Source organism: Momordica charantia (assembly GCF_013281855.1).
Source record: "Momordica charantia cultivar OHB3-1 chromosome 7 unlocalized genomic scaffold, Mcharantia_2.0 BLBB01000007.1, whole genome shotgun sequence".
Classification (NCBI taxonomy): domain Eukaryota; kingdom Viridiplantae; phylum Streptophyta; class Magnoliopsida; order Cucurbitales; family Cucurbitaceae; genus Momordica; species Momordica charantia.
In genome coordinates, this window is record NW_028275165.1 from 4,036,462 (window position 1) to 4,055,439 (window position 18,978).

At 38.5% G+C, this 18,978-nt stretch overlaps 1 protein-coding gene across 1 annotated transcript in view; it reads left to right on the forward strand.

The window, feature by feature from the left end:
* Positions 1 to 8,103: 8,103 nt before the first annotated feature.
* Positions 8,104 to 18,978, forward strand: part of LOC111025067 ((-)-germacrene D synthase-like) — a 29,248-nt gene continuing 18,373 nt past the window's right edge. Inside the window, exons 1-4 of the mRNA XM_088126229.1 lie at positions 8,104 to 8,201; positions 9,699 to 9,960; positions 10,602 to 10,685; positions 10,933 to 11,012. Of these exons, the coding sequence (XP_087982355.1) occupies positions 8,104 to 8,201; positions 9,699 to 9,960; positions 10,602 to 10,685; positions 10,933 to 11,012 (524 nt within the window). The remainder of the gene's footprint in view (positions 8,202 to 9,698; positions 9,961 to 10,601; positions 10,686 to 10,932; positions 11,013 to 18,978) is intronic.

An 18,978-nucleotide genomic window follows, 5' to 3' on the forward strand; every position in this document is an offset into this window, starting at 1 on the left:
AGTGAGATTGGATGAGTTATACATATTTTGGACACATTTATTTTAAGGGTTAGTTTGAGCGAGTTTATGGAATGTGAAGGGTGTTCAAGTGAGTTTGTGGTATTTGGAATGAGTTTTAGTGTGTTTGACAAGTTAATTTTAGTTTTTAAGGGTTAGTTTGGGTAATTTTGTAAGATATGAAGTGTTTATATGAGTTTATGGGATGTGGGGTGAGTTTGAATGAGTTGTAGACAGTTTGTTTTGGTTTTTAAGGATTACTTTGGCAAGTTTATGGGATGTGGAATGAATTATACTTGTTTTCTTTTTTAGCTTTTAAGTAGCTTTGTGATTTTGTGATATTTAGAGCGTCCTTGAGTGAGTTTGTAGGATTTGAAGTGTGTTAAGTGAGTTTTGTGACATGTGGAGTGAATTTGGGTGAGTTATAGACATTTGTTTTAGCTAGGAATGGTTAGTTTGGTGAGTTTATGACACGTGGGAGTTAGGAACCTCTTTTTTCTTGACTTTAATGTAGTTTTGGTGATTTTGAGACATTTGGATTGGGAAATTAAATCACTCAAAGCAATTTTCTCTTCCACTCTTATATCCAGTAAATCACAATCACACAACACAAATAAGAGATTAAAGGAAAATAAATAAACAACAGAAGAATTTATACTGGTTCACCCAAACAGATTATGGGCTACATCCATCCTTCCACTCAGATGTGTGTTCCACTAAAAAAGAGATTGGATACAAGCACTTACAATATCTCACCTCGATATTCACCCTCTAGATGTCCCAAAAAAAACCCCAGCTTTTAATTATTTAAGACTATACGTAGGTACAGGAATGAAATAGCTCACAAAGAATCAAGATACAATTACCCCAACCAATGATCTCGATTTGCACTCTTTGTGTGCTGCCAATACCCCGAGCCTCTGTCTACAATTTGCCACAAAATGACTTAAAACGGCTCAAGAACCCTAAAATCGAAGCTACCATATTTATAGAACATCGTTACATCGCCATGTCGTTGTCTATAGCACCATGGCGCTACAAACAGAAAAATCGTGACAGTTCCCCGACACTGCCTTCTTCGCCTCCATGGCCTGTAATGCTCCAATTCACCTATGTTTCATCCATATTTGTCCCAATTCATCCCTAGATCGTTCCAACGTCAATTTCGCTCCATGAATCCCAACAAGTTTGGGTGAGTGAAGTACTTTTTTTCTTTTTTGTTTTCACTTTTAAGGGTTACTTTGGGTGGATTTTGGGAAACAAAGTTCACTTTAGGTACATTTGATCTATACTCAGGAGCAAAAGACACTATTTTGGAAGCATTTGAAGGTGAGTTAGATAGGTTTAGTTCTCTCTAAACACATTTTCGGTTACTTAAGCACTATAAATTCATTTGGTACGTTAAGCTTATATCTAAACTTTTTTCTATTATTTGTTTTGTTTTTTAAGGTATATTATCAATATTCATGGGATTCCATCTCAAAATCAATTGGCAATGAGAGGAGTAGCTCTTGTCTATTATAAACCTTGTTAGATCCCTTAAATGCCCCCTCAAGATCGTGACTCTTTTAGCTCATTGATCTTGTTCAAATCATATTTTTTTTACTAAATGCTCCTTTTAACATTTTGAGCTCTCATTGTCAATTGGTTTTGAGATGGAACCTATTAATATTGATATGGTATCAGAGCCCAATAATTGGTTTTGAGATAGAATATATGAATATTAATATGGTATGAGAGTCCAAGAGTTCAAACGAGCATTCGGTAAAAAAATGGGATCCTCAGTCAAGATCGAGGAACCAGAAAAGGACACCATCTTGAGGAGGCATGTTGAGGATCCCGTATTAAAAAGATAAATGACCTAACAAAAGTTTATAATAGACATGAGTTACTCCTCTCAATGCTAATTGATTTTGAGATGAAACGTCATGAATATTAATATATATTTGAAGGCTATTTATTGTAAAATTTGTCTAGAAATAGATGAAGATGAAACAAACCTTTTTAGCTCAGAGTTAAAGGTGTTATCATATTTTCTTGACAATCTTTATTTTAACATATACTTTGTATGAATATAATTTATATGCAATGTCGTGGATTGGTTCTAATGTACATATATAAGTATTGTCATGCATATATTTACCACTATGAAATTATCTTCTAGGTTTACAGAAAATTTAAGTATCGTATCAAATTTGTTAAAAAAAAAAATAAAAAAATTAAATTAAATACAATTAAATTTAAAATAAAATAAAATTGGTAGAATGCTGAAAATTGAAATTTCATCAGGAAAAGTATCAAAGCCAACCAAACAAAAACATCCAAATTAGGATAGAAGTTTGCATTTCGTCGGCATTAATACTTTCCCCTGCGGAATTCTAATTTCATTGGCAAATAATTTTCGCAATGGTACCATTGATTCTCTAATCAACCATCTATAACTATAAATTAAGTTATTTTTGGATACCGACTTTGACCTCGACTTCAGAATTAGGTTCGATTTAACCAAAAATTTAAAAAGAAACCATTGAAGTATACTTTTGATCATTTTTAAGATGCACACTAGTGACTCAGAATTTTGAGGTGAAAAATGGAGCTACGTACGAAGTTCAATTTGGGATCTGAAGAAAAATGGAACTACAAGATTTGGTTCTCAATGTTAAACGAGAAATCTTATTCTTACCACCAACTAAGAGAAATAAATGTAAAAATAGGGACTCTTTATAAAAATTAACGAGCTGTCAAATTTTCAAGGGTGGTGAGGATAAGATTTTGGCCAATATTTTCCTTTTCAAAATGTTAAAAGAATTGAGGTAGATATGCTTGACAAAACATGCAATTAAGTTATCCTCGACAGATGATATCGATGATACGACTTATGCATATGACAGCTGAGAAAATCATGATGTTATCTTTTATTATTGAGATGAAAATCATCAAAAGAAATGATTTAGTGGTTTTGGATTGCTTTGGATTTGAGTTTTCACCAAATATCATGTATGAAGAGTAGGTGACTAAAATGATATGAATGCATATTTTATGGTTCATGATAATGTGAATGTTAAGTGCAATTTATGCATGCAAATGTAGGTATGACTTTGGTATTAAATTTGACAAGAAACAAATGCACATGTATGTTGAAACTTGAACTAGATTATTAAATGAATATGGTAGAGGTGCAATTTATGCATTATATGCACATTGAAGACTCTACAATTCAAAATGATTTTGAAAATAATCTAAAGCCGCAAAATTTTTCCCAAATTTGTTTCTTTTTTTTTTTTTTTGTCTTTCTAAAAATATAATGCATATTTGCAGCAAAGGAGTGAGAACTTTTAGTATGAAAATTTGGAAAGGATGCTTCTGACCATAGTTGTCACAACAATCCTCTTGTTTTCTCTCATCTTCTTTTTAGTCAACCTGTAGCATTGAAATCAAGAGAAACAAGGATTTGTCTATGTAGGAGGAAGATGATCACACATCTTTTTCTTTTTCTAAAGCAATCTTTTTGTTTTTGTTTTGTTTTTGTTTTGTTTTTGTTTTTCGTTGTTTTTTGAGGAGAGGTTAATCTCAACCATATCAATGTTGGTGAGCGCATTTGAAGGTGATTTTGGGATTAATTGATAGAAGGATGATTTCAACGATATTGAATGTGGTGGGCTCTATTGAAAATAACCTTTGTACGACTTTAGACAGTTGAAAAGTAATTCCGAGTATTGTCTTATTTAGTTAATCTGTCCATTAAATCAATCGGAAAAAATAAAAAAAAATAACCAATAAGAGGATTAAGAATCATTTTTCTTTGAAAAAGATAAATTTTTGGAGCAATAAGTGATTGAATTTCTTTTCTAGCTTAAGTAAACAAATGATTAGGATACGGATAAAATAGAAGGATCAAAAGTGTCACTTTTGTTTTTGGATAATATGTCTAATAATAGACATTAGCTTCTCACGATTTTATCTCATGTATAGACATTAGCTTCTCAAGATTTTATCTCGTGCATCGCATCATTTCTTTGATTTGGCTCAAGACCTTTGGGGAAAAGATTCTAGTCTAGTGTTCAATTGCAAATTATGTGACTCCATTCAATTTATTTGTTGTCTTGAATATGAAAGACTTTATTGACTTCCAATCCTTTGCTTTGTCTTAATACCAATAGAAAGACGAAGTCTTTAATTTATGACTTTGGTGCTTGCCCCAATTTGTGAGATTTTTATATGAAATAAAGTAGCAATTGCAACTTTGTTTCAATCCGAGGATCTTTGCTCAAAGAAGCTTTGCCCTAGTTTGATGAATCTTTTGCTTAAAATAGAGTGATGACAACAACTTCTTCAACTTGAATATCTTGTGAGCTTGATGACTTTGCCCAGAAAACTTGATGAATCTTTTGCGAGCATGATGATTTGCCGCACTAATTTGATGAATCTTTTGAAAATTTAATTTTGTCGAAACAATCTTGACATCTTTGAAGATAGTGATCAATTAATTTGCATTTATTGCTACAAATTATACAATATGGTCTTTGTCATAGCCTCTCTCTCTGTCAAGCACTTTTTTTTAGACAATCAAGATAAATAAGATGAAATTATGTAAAAAAAAAACTGATATGTGTAGACTACATCTCATAACTCTAGCACTCATTAGGTCATATATTCTCGAAGACATTCATGTACTTGTTGCTTCGTTTGTATCATGATAAAATTGTATCTTGAGTAAACTCATTGAAATAGATAAGGATATTGATTACCACTCGAGTTATTGCTTATCCAATTTTCAAAATTATAATCCAAAGCTTAGGATTGATCCTTTTCATGGTAAATGTCAAGAGAAAGGGTAAATTGAGACATAAAATAGGGATATGAAGAAATTTTGAACACGAGTCAAAAGAGAGAGTCGAGGTAGTAAATGACGTCAGTACCAAATATTAAATCATGGAGCACTCATAGAGTTCAACATCATTTCAATACTTTCAAAGTTTTCCAAGTATGAGGCGAAAATTTTTGAGTTTGTGACACCCGAAAATGAGAAGGTTTAGAAAAACAATCGGTTTTACCCAAATGTAATGGGTTCATTCATGGGTTGGTACTGTTTATGCAAGAATTTGCACAAAGGTCTGACCTAGTCAAGGTCAAACTTAGTCCTCGTTTGAGTTCAAGCACAATGGAAAGACTTGCACAAGAGGGCAAAATTATCTTCGACGCTCAAGTAAGTATGCAGCTCGAACTCAATAATAGGTTCGAGGAGAAATTCGATACCTGGGGTTAAAATGAGGTCCTCCATTTATATGTGTAGGATCTGACAGACCTTGCAGCATGCAGTTATCTTGGTCGGAATGGAGGTCCAACATGTCGAGTTTTTTAGATCAAACCCGAGTAGTTTAATTTAGCTGTTGTCAATCAGTGAAGGAAAAATGACTAAGTCTTCCACCTCTGAAGGTTCGGGGTGAGCTGCCTAAATACGTTGTATCTCATTTTTAGGCATATTAACGTCCTTCACATGACACGCCAATTTCTCTCTCCAAACATTGGCCCCCTCTTTGTCAGGTTCTACATCGATCTGGCAAAGAAGTTTCTCAATAGGGGAAATTGGGCGACGTGGCGAAAAATATAGCCGTTGGAGAAATTTGGCGATCGAGTTGTCAACTATAGAAGTACGCAAGTGCTCCGACATTCGATCTGAGTCGTTGTTTTTTAGACACGTGTACGGCGGAGATCAATTTCCAGAGAACTATAAATAGCTCCAGCGTTCAAATCCGCTTTTTACACTTTCTGAAAATTTGGAGTTTGACCTAAGCAGCTCGGAACTAACTCTAGGTCAGTCTCTCCCTTTCGATTTTATTTGCATTTTCCTTTCTTCATAATGTTGAGTTCTTCAAGTTCATCTAGCAAAAGTTCCTTTGGTAGTCTAAGTCGAAGTCGAAGCCCTTCCCCTAAGCGAGCCGACTCTGTAGAGGAATTTGCAAGTAGGTTAGACTTCGAGTTGGAGGAAGAGATAGATAACTTTAGGTTTCCTGATGACGATGGAGGTGATAGCAATACTTCCACTTCAGGGGAATGCTCTGACAATCCTATTGAGGGGAGTGTCACGCTTTATTTAAAGATATTCGAGTACGGTTTCCGCCTACCCGTTCATCCTTTAGCGCAAGAGTTTTTAGTCCGAACTGGACTTGCTCCTACCCAAGTGGCTCCTAATGGGTGGGGTGTTGCCTTTGGTCTTGTGGTGTTGCTTTGGCTTAGATGTTGAGAAGTAGATGAGTTAGACCTGCCTAGGGCCAATCACCTTTGGGCTTGTTTAGAGGTGAAACGCATCTCCAAGAAACCTGGTCGTTATTATTTGTGTGCGAGGAAAGGTGCACAGGACATTGTTAAAGGTCCAACCTCCATAAAAAAAAGTGGGTAGTAAAATAGTTTTATGCCTCTAGAGAATGGTTGGCGAAGGACGAGACTGACCAATCATTCTACAACGTCCCTTGTAGATTTGGGAACTTAGGTAAAAAGTCACGTCTTCTGTCAATTCAAGTTTTCATTCTTCTCGTGCTCTAACCTGTATCTTTCATTGTGCAGTTGTAGTCAAACCCGTCCCTTAGCTGATGTAATCCACCTTTGTTATCTTGAATATTTACAAGGATAAGTTTAAAGGCGATAAGAAGGTCGACACTTTACTGACCGACAAGCTATTGTTGGCATCTGGATTATTGGATTACAATCATTTACTCTTCCCTCTAGAGTCTCGGAGACTGAAGTCGGAACTAGGTAACACGGCATCATACTTCTTCTCATCTTCATATTCTTGATCGTTTACTTATGCATTCTTTATTATCGACTTTGTAGCGACGGTTTGCAAATTTGTACAAGACATAAAACGCAAGCGTCCTCGCTTCAGGCAATCGTCCAAGTCCAGGCTGAAACCGAGCCTGAAAGTTCCTAACGCCCTAATCGAAGTTGTGGCTGAAGAGAGGTACGTTGAGAGCAACCCTTTAAAAGAGGTGAGGGGGCTTGAGATTTCTCAATCTCAAGAATGCCTCGATGTCTCACCTCTCTATGAAGTTCAGAGAAGGTCACCTCCTAGGAAATCAAATAAGAATAAGAGGAAGACCTTTTCTTCTGAGGAAGTGGTGACCTAGGTGAAGGGTGTCTGCTTTGTTGGACTAACGGACGATCCAGAGGCCAGAATGGGCAACGTCTGACATCGAGATGAGGTTCAAGGTTGAACCTTCAAGCATTGAGGTGAAGGACAAGGTGATACAAATGTCCAACTCCTGTTTTGATCGTTGCTCAAGGCGAGAATCGAAATTTGTTAGCGCTCCTGGCTCGGCCATACAAAGAATGTTGGACTACTTTGTCAAGGTGAGATCTCTTTTGAATAACAGTTTCTCAACACTTAGATATTTTTGAATTGACTCATCTAACTTTGCCCTTGATCAATTTTGCAGGCACATGCTGCTGCTTGTCATGCAGTATTCATGATTAAGGCCGAACTGGACGGTCTCGACTTTCTCATAGTGAAGGAGTGGGAGGCCTCTTTAGCTGTGCTTGAGACTGCCACAACTTTGGAAGGAGAGCTAAAGAGACAAGGACTGCGATTAAGGCCTGAAAGTCCACATCGGAGGCTGACAAGATCGAGTTGATGAGTGTCCGAAATGAACTTGACGCTAGCTTGAGGCTTTGAGAGATGCTCATGCAGTTGTGAAAGGCTTGGAGAAAGAGAATTTTGAGGTTATGAGGCGCAACGACTTCCTCGTCCGTGGCACCGAAGCTCACTAGGCCGAGGTAGAGCACCATAAATCCAAGCTCAGTAGTGGCGTGTTCCTAGAAGAAGCTTTTCGACTCTATCTAGACTTTGGCGACTTCCCAAGAGATTTCAGTGATGCTAGCTTCAAAATTTCGATGAAAGGTATCAAGGAGGTGGCCCTTGAGTTCGATCCGAGCCCATCAAGCTTTGTTATGTTGAGAAGTGGGCATCTAGTCCACACAAATCCCTGGTCCCCAAAGTTTAGTGGACAGATTCTGAAGGACTTGAACTTCGTGGCCGAGGATGATGAGGAAGATGAATAGGACGACCTATCTCAAGAGGGCGACGCAACTAACACCACTCAAGAGGACAACATGGTATACCCTCCAGCCTTTGGGGTTAACTCCTCTCAAGAGGTTGGTGCAATCGACTCACAGGAGCTTGACTTGTTGGCTTCTCATGGGGAACTCAGGTCGCATCTCGAGAGTAGCTAATCGGGCCCCATCCTTCACTTGTTTTGGATTGCTTGTTTTTTTGTTTTCTTTACCATGCTTTTTGTAATCTTTGTAAGGTTTGAGGCATATCTCAACCCTGTCTTCACGACTTACAATAGAATCACCGTTTTTATCCACCTTCATGTCTCACACCTCGCACCTCTATCTTTGCTCGAAATAATTTTTATTTAAGTTACATTAATGATTTAATAACATACATGTGACCTCCATTTGATTTCAAGTATAACTAGTAATCATATAGAACATGGGATCAAATTAACTTAAGCACTTTTATTACTGATAATCCATGAATATTTACACAAGTTCACAAGTTGCGAACTATTTCACAATTCAGGGATAATAGCATTTTAAGTGCTCTACATTCCATCGATATGAGAGTAGATTCCCTTCCAGATCGATCAACATGTACATGCCTGTGCGCACAATGCCCTTGACCTCAAATGGTCCTTCCCAGGTTTGTTCTAGTGTGTCAGCATGCTTCTTAACCTTCCATAGGACCAGATGTCCGACCTGGAAGCTCCTAACTCGAACTCGAATGTTGTAGTGTCTTGCCATTCGATTTTGATATTCCACCAACCGTAGTTATGATTTCTCTTGCTTCTCATCTAAGAGATCCAGGTTGACAAGCAGTTCCTTCTCATTCCTAATTGGCTCATAATAGTCAATCCTCTCTGTTGGCATTTCGATCTCAATAATCACCACTACCTCGGAACCAAAAGCCATAGAAAATGGAGTTTCGCCAGTTGACTCGCGTGGGGTTGTCCGATAGGATCAGAGGAGTTTAGGGAGCTCCTCGGCCCATCGACTTTTTCTTACATCTAACCTCAGCTTTAGGCCATGCTTAATGATTTTATTAATAGCTTCAACTTGTCCATTTGCCTTTGGATAAGCTGGGAACGAGTTGAGATGGCAGATCTCGAGGTTGGAACAAAACTCTTTAAACTTGGTGTTATCGAAATGTTTGCTGTTGTCTGTCACAATGGCGTTGGGAATGCTGGAGCGACCCACAATGTTAGTCTAAAAGAAGGCAGTGAATGTGGCTTCGGTGATCATGGCTAGTGTCTCGACCTCCACCCACTTAGTGAAGTAATCCACTGCAACTACGGCATATTTTGTCTGTCATTTGCCTAAGGGTCTGTGATAGGGGTGAGCAGTTCAGGTGGCTAACGGATGATATTTGCGAAGCACTGACAGTTGTCACACACTTTCACAAATTCCTGAGCGTCTCAGTCTAGAGTGGGCCAGTAGTAACCTTGCCAAGTTACATTGGCTGATAATGATATGACTCCCGAGTGATTACTGCAAACTCCTTCGTGGATTTCCCTAAGAACATAGTTCCCTTCCAAATTGCGTCAGACGTAGTTTCCTACAAAACCAGAAAACTACTATTTTCTTCGAACATTGACCATGTTTTTCTGATATTTTTCTTAAAGTACCATACATTGCAATTTTAGTATTTTTCTGGAAAATGGGAGACACTTATCCGTTGACCTGGAGACAAAACTGTTTAGAGCTGCAATTCTGCCATTTAAGCATTACAATTGTTTGAGAGTTTTGGGTGCTTGCATCTCGAGCATCACTTTAATCTGCGCTGGGTCAGCTTCTATTCCTCTGTTATTCACCATAAAACCAAGGAACTTGCCAGAGGAAACTCCAAAGGCACATTTGACTGGATCGAGCTTCATCAACAAGCAGTACCTTGAAGGTCTAGATAAGGTGCGATCTCGCCTGTTTGCTTTTGACTAACATGTCATCAACGTACATCTACATATTCCGCACAATTTGGTTGACAAACATTTTATTTACCATTTTCTGGTAGGTCACACCGGCATTTTTCAAGTCAAATAGCATGACTTGTAGCAGTACAGACCATGATCGATTATGAAGGAGGTATGAAGCTGATTGTGCTCGTGCATCTTTATCTAATAATTGTATCAAGAGTAGGCATCCATAAACGTAAGAAGCTTGTGTCCGACCGTGGTGTCCACGAGCTGGTAAATTCTTTAAAGTTGGAAGCAATCCTTGTGGCATACCTTGTTAGGATTGGTGAAATCTACACACAATTTCCACTTTCCGTTAGATTTTTTAACTAAAAATATTTTAGAAAGTCACTTAGGATACAAAACTTCTTTTATATATTCAGCTTTCAATAGTTTGTTAACTTACTCAACAATTACATCACTTCTCTCTTTATTTACATGTCTTCTTTTCTGTCTGGAAGGTCGGAGTGGGTCAATGTTGAGGCGGTGCACCATTATCTTTGGGTAAATGTCGGACATGTCTTCGTGAGACCATACAAACACGTCCGAGTTAGACATCAGGAAGAAGATAAGTTCTTCCCTATCGATGGCCCTCAGCTTGGTGCCTATGCTGACTTGCCCCTCAAGGCTGGGCAAGGGAACAAGCTCGAGCTCTTCAACTGGCACAGCATGTTCAAGATGGTACACCTTAGGTTACTCATCCTCGGAGGTTAGGATGGTCTGGTTAGGCAGAGTCACCTCTTCATTTATGACACAGACTGCCGATCCTTTGAGTGCTACAGCGTAGCACTCCTTTGGAGTCTTTTGTTTACCTCATACTATACCAACTTCATTTCGAGGGTAACTATTTCCCTTGCAAATCTAACTAAAGGCGTTGGACTCTTTTTCAATTGAGCTCTGTCCATCCCAATGCTACATATGTTGTTAGGGACAGGATATTCGCAGACGCTTCTGCATCAACAAGCACCCTTCTGAATTGGAACTGGTCAATCAGGGGGGAGATCACTGGTAACTCTCCATAAGAGAGTGTTTTATGGGCTATTTGGCGCATTAAATGTGTGGAAACATGAGGATCCTTATCAACAAACCAAGGAAAATATGAAAATTCATTGAGTGGGCCCCAAGCTGTTATAATTCTTAAATTCATAAATTGTAATGATTTATGCTCAATTACTGATAGTTTATGTAGGGATTGTAGAATTAAGTTATAACGATAAGGGAGCTATCAAAGTCGTGGGATCCAGGCTAAAGTGCCAATGGAAGGGGTGTGATTGTTGGAGCTTATTGTCGCCCGGATGCCCCAATACCTATGACAATGCAGTGACTCGATGAACTTAATTTGTTACCACGTCCGTACAGCTTCCAAAGGGTACCCTAAATTTTAAGGACCTGGTATATAAGGAAAAGACGCCCTAGCTAAAAAGAAGGGCACAGAGGATTGATTCATTTTGGGAAGCATCAATTTCAGGGAACATTCTTTGTTGACATCAAGAGTTCACCGAATAAGGAGCTTCAGAGATAGATGCTTGCTCGTGGGTCGCACTGTGTTCTTTAGGAAGCTTCTTATTTTCTGCCATCTGCATTAGTGATCGGAACTTCTCATGTCTTTTCCATTTCTTTTTTCTTTTCCATTATGAACAAAACCCCACCTTCGGGGGGTGGGTATTAAGCTGTTGTAATGTCCATGTTTGCTATGTGTTAGAACTTTAAAGTCGATTTAATAGATGTGTGCTTAGCTTTTCATTTCACTAAATTGGTGTGGCCGACTTGTTTAGTGTGCTTGCTCACTTGAGGCATTGGAGAGTCCTTGTTGAGTGTGTTTACTTCTATTAGTTGTAGTTTCCTTTTCTTGAAACATGATGGTGAATACCCAGGGAGGAAGTTCACCCTATCGCGCCTATAGATCGATTTGTTTGCTTGTTTTAATCATGGCGGGAGTTGGGTTAAAGCATGTGTTGGGTATCTTGGAAGATAGCCATGAATATCTGGGCAATCAGTGTTTTTAGAGCGATTTTATATAGCAAGCATAGAGAAAAACAGTGAGAGAAACTTCCCCTCCCCGATTTATTCACAAACTGTTGTTCCATATTACTTCTTTGTTGTCTGAATAGATGCTCTAGAGTGCAATCTAGGAATTTATCTGTTGTATTCCAAGTTATTGTTTCCTATTACCTTTTATGCCATTTAGATATAGTAGGGCAAACCAAAACATCTTTCATTTTTACTTGTTGGTATTTTGAGATTATTAAATCAATTTGTAGCCTATTTCCCTAAGGAGACGACCTTGTTCTTATACTACAACAGGGTAATTAGTGTATACTTGCAATATCTTTTCCTAGTTGTGAGGAAACCAAACAATCACCAATGCATCATTGTGGGGCAAATGGACTCCCTCTAGGTCGGAGTCGGAGAAGGATATAGGGAAGGTCGGTTTCTACAGTTGGGCAGTGCAGACCTCATGTCTGGTCTCTCTGGCTATCTCCTTCCTCTTGTTTCCTGATTCGCCCTCATTGGGAACTCCGAAAATAGTGTTGATGACCGCAGGTCGGTCATCCCTCCAGCGTGGCGTCCATGAACACCTTCTTTCATCTTTCTTTTTTGCCTAGCTCGATCTCGGCTTTCCCAGAAACTTTTTGAAGTAGCCATCTTGAATTAGGTCTTCAATCTGGCGCTTTAATTCAAATCAACTTGAGGTATCATGGTCGTGGTCTCTATGGAAGCGGCAGTATCTCTCTCTGTTGCATTTATCAGGATCTCCTCAACGTTTCCCTAAAGCGTTTGAGGAGCTTCCATCCTGGTCTCTTCAATATTGGTCAGGATCTCCGACATCGAGATTATTGTTGGGGTATAACATTCATAAGGTCAGCCTGGATTGAAACCCGAGTCTGAACCCCTGTGATCAGATCGTCCCTTGGAGGACTGGGAAGCTGATCCTTTGTCCTTATACTTGGAATCAGATTTCCCATTATCTTGATAGTTCGACTTTTTTTGGTCGGACTTTTTCTCTATTCGACCTGTTTTGGTTCGGAGCAACTCTTGAACGTTAATACCCTTTTTGTCCTTCTGAAAGACCTTAGCAAATGTGGCTCATGCTTCTTCTCCCAGCTTGACTGTCAAGGTCCCATCAGCTAGACTGGTGAGAAATTAGTACGTGGCTGAGTCGTCCAAGTAGTGTGTGACCTTCAACTGTTCTTCTTAGAATCTAGTCACGCATTCTCTTAGCATCTCGCCCTCCTTCTATTGAATGGCATTGAGGTGGGTGGTTGTTTTCTCGTCGTAATGTCGATAAGAGAATTGACTGATGAACTCTTTCCTCAACTGACCGTAGGTCGAGATCGACCTAGCTGGCAGCCTTCAGTACCAAAGTCGAGCACTTCCAGTTAAGGCAATCTTGAATGCTCAGCATTTTATGGCGTCAAACACGGCCTGAAAATCCATGAGGCCTTCAAAGACCTCCACATAATCTTTTGGGTACTTAGACCCATCATAATGCTTCACGACAGGCATCTTGAACTTGGCAGGAATAGGTGCTTCTGAATGTTCGAGATGAACGACGATTCGCCCATCTCCTCGTCATCGAGCACATTCTCTTTCTTTTCGCACTTCTGCTTAAGAACCTTGACTCCAGCGTCAAACTTTGCTTTTCATTAGATCAAACTCTTCCCTCCTAATCACTCATTCAGACATGATCATGGTGTAGCAAGACTAAGCTTTCATATTCGAGTTCTTTTGCGAACAAGAAGAATAGACGTTCACACCTCGTAAGGCCGGGTTCTTCTTCTTCTTATCAACAAGAACTTTCCTTAGGTCGCCCTCCTTGCGCGAAGTCTTCTTTGATGTTCCTCCCCGACCACGGTGGATCTTGCGCGGCCACATATGAGTAAGAGGTAGGGCCAGGTTAGCATTGTGGGCCGACCTGCGGGTCTGGTCACCCCCAAGGCCCCCTTGGACCTCATCTTCCACGGCCTTAGCATCTACCTCACATGGGAGGCCATTATCGTCGTTCTAACCTCAGCAGCTAGGATGGTCTGAAGAATCAACTGAAGCAGGAAGAACCATCTCAGATTGTTTCGTAATAGGGATGACTTAGAATGTCCTTTCCCACAAACTGCGCCAAATTTTTATGCAAGAATTTATACAAAGGTCTGACCTGGTCAAGGTCAAACTCGGTTCTCGCTTGACTTCAAGCACAATGGAAAAACCTGCATAAGAGGGCAAAATCTTTGACGTTCAAGCTAGTAAGTAGCTCGTACTCAATAATAGGTTCAAGGAGAAATTCGATACTTGGAGTTGAAATGAGGCCCTCTATTTATAGGTGTAGGATCCGACAGACCTTGTAACAGGCGGTTATCTTGGTCGAAATGGAGGTCGAACCTGTCGGTTCTTTTAGGAAGTTAATAAACTATTGAAAAAATAAAATGAATTGAAAAAATAGTTTCTTCTTAGTATCATGAAGTGCCCGAAAGTGCACGAATTTGTTTTAAAGATACGTTTTAGCATGTATGCATGACACATAGATGCAATGTATATTTATTATTTTGAATAAAGATATCGTCTAATTTATTTTTAATCAATTTGAATGATGATAGGATGATAATTATAACTTTTAGGGGAAGAAAAAATAGAGAAATTAACAAATAGAATTTTATAACATTTATTTAATATAATAATATTATCTAACTTCCTCTCCTGAACTCACAATACTGAGTTTGCTAAATAACATCAATGCAAAAATTAATGCCTAAACCAAAATATATAGAAAAATAAATATAATGCAAAAACCAAAATTATTCTAAACCAAACCCAGAAAACTCAAACCAATAAACAACCAACCATCAATAACTAATAACTAATGTTGTAGAAGCTGCAACATATCGTAATACTGCAACAACTAATAACCAATAACCAATATTGTAGAAGTTGCAACATCTGACATCTAACAACAAACAACCAATGTTGTAAAAGTTAAGCATGTCGTAAATGCAACAACCAACAACCAATGTTGTAGAAGCTACGACACATCGTATCTTGGGATAGTGGAGCCAAAACCGGAAACCTATGTCCTATGAAAAAAATGATTATAATATTATTTTTCCTATAAGGATTAGTATTTTTGGCCTTATATAAATAGAGCCCTTTTGTTTAGGTTTTATTCATGTGTGTTGTCCCATACATCAGAAGGGTGGCCAGAGTAGTGTTGGTGCACTGATTTCAAAGGCGTGGCAGTCGTGTTTGGCAGAGTTTCAGAGGCGAGATCTCGAGGGTTGTAGAGTGAAGTCGGCAACAAATTCTCGTGGAGATTTTGTGAGGATTTTCATTTTTGTTTCCTATGATTCTATTGTTGTAGTTCCAAGAAGCTAGGTGACTTTTGTCGAAGCTTCCAGGGTTGAGAAATTATTGTATTGCCCATTATACTATCCCAATATAATAGTAGAACTCATGGTCGCTGAAAAATAAACGTGGCCCATAGTTGGGATGAACCAGTATAAATCTCTTGTGTCGTTTACTTCGCTTTCTCTATATTCCTCTTATTGTGTGATTGACTTAGTTTTTACTGAAGAATTGTGGAAGGGGAAAATACTATTGGTAAGTAATTTTCTCAACAAGTGGTATCAGAGCGAAGGTTGCGGAATCATGGGATCCAGTGGAAAGTCACATCACTACTTCGAGTTCTGGAAGGTGCAAGTGATGAATCTTCTTATATACAAGAAGATATACAAAACCCTGAAAGAACCACTAACTATTGGGATGACAGACAAGGAATGGGAGGAGATGGATGAATAGGTCATAACGATCGTCAGGTTGTGCTTGTCGATGAATGTGGCAAGTCCCATGGTGAGTTAAAAAATGGCGATGGTACTGGTGAAGGCGCTAACAAATAGATATGAGAAGTCTTCTGCCAATAGTAACATGTATCTCATTACGAGATACTTTAACATTCATATGGAGGAAGATACCTCGATGAACTCCCACATAAATGAGGTCACTTAACTGATGAACCAGTTGAAGTTGATGGAGATCACTTTTTCAGATGAGGTGAAGGCTATAAAGTTGTTGTCTTCTTTGCTTGAGAGTTAGGAAATGATGAAGACGGCAGTGTCGAATTCGTTGAGGGATAAGAGTGTGAAATTTTTAGATATTTGTGATGCTGCAATTGCTGCGGAGATTCACAATAAAGGAAGTTTGAAAAATTCTGCATCCGCTTATGGTAGGAAGAACTCTATGAAGTCAGCGTTAGCATTGCCGAACAAAGATACAGGGAAGATGAGATATGGGAAATAGTAAGGACATAGCCAGATGAGTGGGAGCAGCGAGGTTTAATGTTTTTACTACCATAAGAAAGGTCATTTCAAGAAACACTGTAAGAAACTTAAAGAGGATCAGGAAAAGGAAGTCCAGACAAACGTGGTGTCAGATGACATGTTGTTAGCATGCGTTGAGAGCGACACGACATTTGTGGATTCATCATCAAAATGGGTAGTGGACAATTGATCTTTGATACATGTATCTTCAGACAGGACTTGGTTCGCGTCTCTCACTAAAGACAGTCATGGCATGGTGAGGATAGGGAGTGGGAGAATCTCCAAGGTCAGAGCAATTGGGGAGGTGCATTTGAGTACTGACAGCGGGACTGAGTTAATTTTGCATTGGATTAGGTATGTACCAAGTTTCAAGATGAATTTGATATCATCGGGGAAGCTGAATGACTAGGCTAAAGAATTAAGTTTGAACAAAATAGGTGGAAACTCATGAGGAGATTCGAGGTAGTGGTTTTTGGCCACAAAGAAGCTTCTTTGTATGTATTGAGGTTTGGCATTGCCAGAGGATCAGAGAGGTAGGTTATGCACAGGACTATAGATAGTTTATGGTAAGACTTAAAGAGAACTAACAGCATTGACAGTCAAGACATATCAGAAGAATATTCCATCAGTTCTAGTAAAACAGCTAGAAAGTATAGGAAAGAGAAAGGGGAACAACTCAGTGAGGTGTTCTGTAGATTGTTAGGAAAAAGCCCCAGTTGTCAGACGGTTCGACGAGTTGATGAAGTCGCATAGGCGAAATGGTGCATCGAGAAAGACTATAGTTGGTGCTGAGGTCGAGGGTGAAGTCTCTATAGTGGCAACGAACTTGGGAGGGAGTGCCAAGTCATCAGGGAAATCACTCTTCAGGAGTCGTTTGGTGTGAGTGAAGAAGGAAGCATCAGGGACCACTTAAATCGAGTGGGAGCACGTACGTGGCTGTGTCTCTTACGTCTGGGAGACAAGACCACATACGATTACTCAGTCTTAGGCAATCACAGAAAGAGCCTTGGTTGGTGCCAAGAAGACGATGATCAGTTAGACCCTGTTGGTGCAGTCAGAACTGAACCTTAGATGGGTTGCCAAGATGATGGAACATTGTTGGTGTAGTGGGAGGCAAGATCGATGTTTTGTCTTCAAGTGGGAGATTGTTGGGATAATGAATCCAAAATAAGAAACTTATGTCCTGTGAAGAAAATGATTATAATATTATCTTTCCTATAAGAATTAGGATTTTTGGCCTCCTATAAGTAGAGTTTTGTTTAGATTATGTTCATCTGTGTTGTCGCATACATAAGAGGGGCGGTCAGAGTAGTGTTGGTGCACTGATTTCAGAGGCGTGACAGTAGTGTTTGGCAAAGTTTTAATGGCGAGATCTCTAGGGTTGTAGAGCAAAGTCAGCAACCAATTCTCGTGGGTATTTTGTGAGGTTTTTCATTCTTGTTTCGTAGGATTCTATTGTTGTAGTTCCTAGAAGCTAGGTGACTTTTGTCGAAGCCTCTAGATTTGAAAAATTATTGTATTTAACATTGTATTATCTCAATATCATAGTAGAACTCATTGTCACAGAAGACTAGACGTAGCTCATAGTTGGGATGAACCAGTATAAATTTCTTGTGTCATTTACTGCGTTTTCTCTATGTTTCTCTTATTGTGTGATTGACTTAGTTTTCACCGAAAACTGTGGAAGGGAAAATATTATTGGTAAGTAATTTTCTCAACACCGTAGAAGCTGCAACATCTAACTAACAACAAATGTTGTAGAAATTACAACATATCATAGACATATGTTGCAACAATATTTGACAACGAACAACCAATGCTCAACATACTATAAACACACACTGCAACACCTAACAACCGATAACCAAACAACCATTTATTGAAACCACTAAATGCCAATCCTCACACAAAAACCACTGAAGCAGTTAAGATATCCAAAATTTCAATTCAAAATTTACTCCAAGCCATTTAAACCAAATCCACTAAAGTCAAAATCAAATCAAACAAACGCAATCGAGCTGTAAACCATAATTATTCACATTTATAATTATTTGATTATAATTATATCTAAAATCAACGTAATTCCCCAAACAACGACCAAAGAAATTTCGAGCTCGTTTGATAACGTTCATGTTTCTTGTTTTGTTTCTTCTTTTTCTTAATAAAGAAAATATGATTGCATGACCTCAAGATTCATAGATTCAAAGATGATAAAGTCAAATCTTTATTTACGTTGGAACAAATTAGAAAATGGAAAAATAAACAAGAAACTTGTTTTTGTTGTTTCTAAAATTTCTATACAATTTTAAGAATGTTTCTAAAAAATGAGAAATAAGAAACTTACATAGCTGTAAAATATTTAGATTTATTAAAAAAAATTGAAAACGAGAAACGAGAAATGGAAACATTACCAAAGGTGCTCTTCACGTTCAAATCCCACTCTTCTTTGTTGTGGATATGAGAATTGAGAAGCGATCTCATCGCTTCGAGTTCAACTACAAATCAATTATGAACGTGCTTATACACCAACTACCACATGCATGCACCCAAAAAAAAACCTACAATTAACCTGAAATCACCTACACTACGTCAACAATAATTTTTAAGAGAGGAGAGAAAATAGAGAAATTACCGAATGAAATTTTATTGAATTTATTTGCTCCAAATACAAA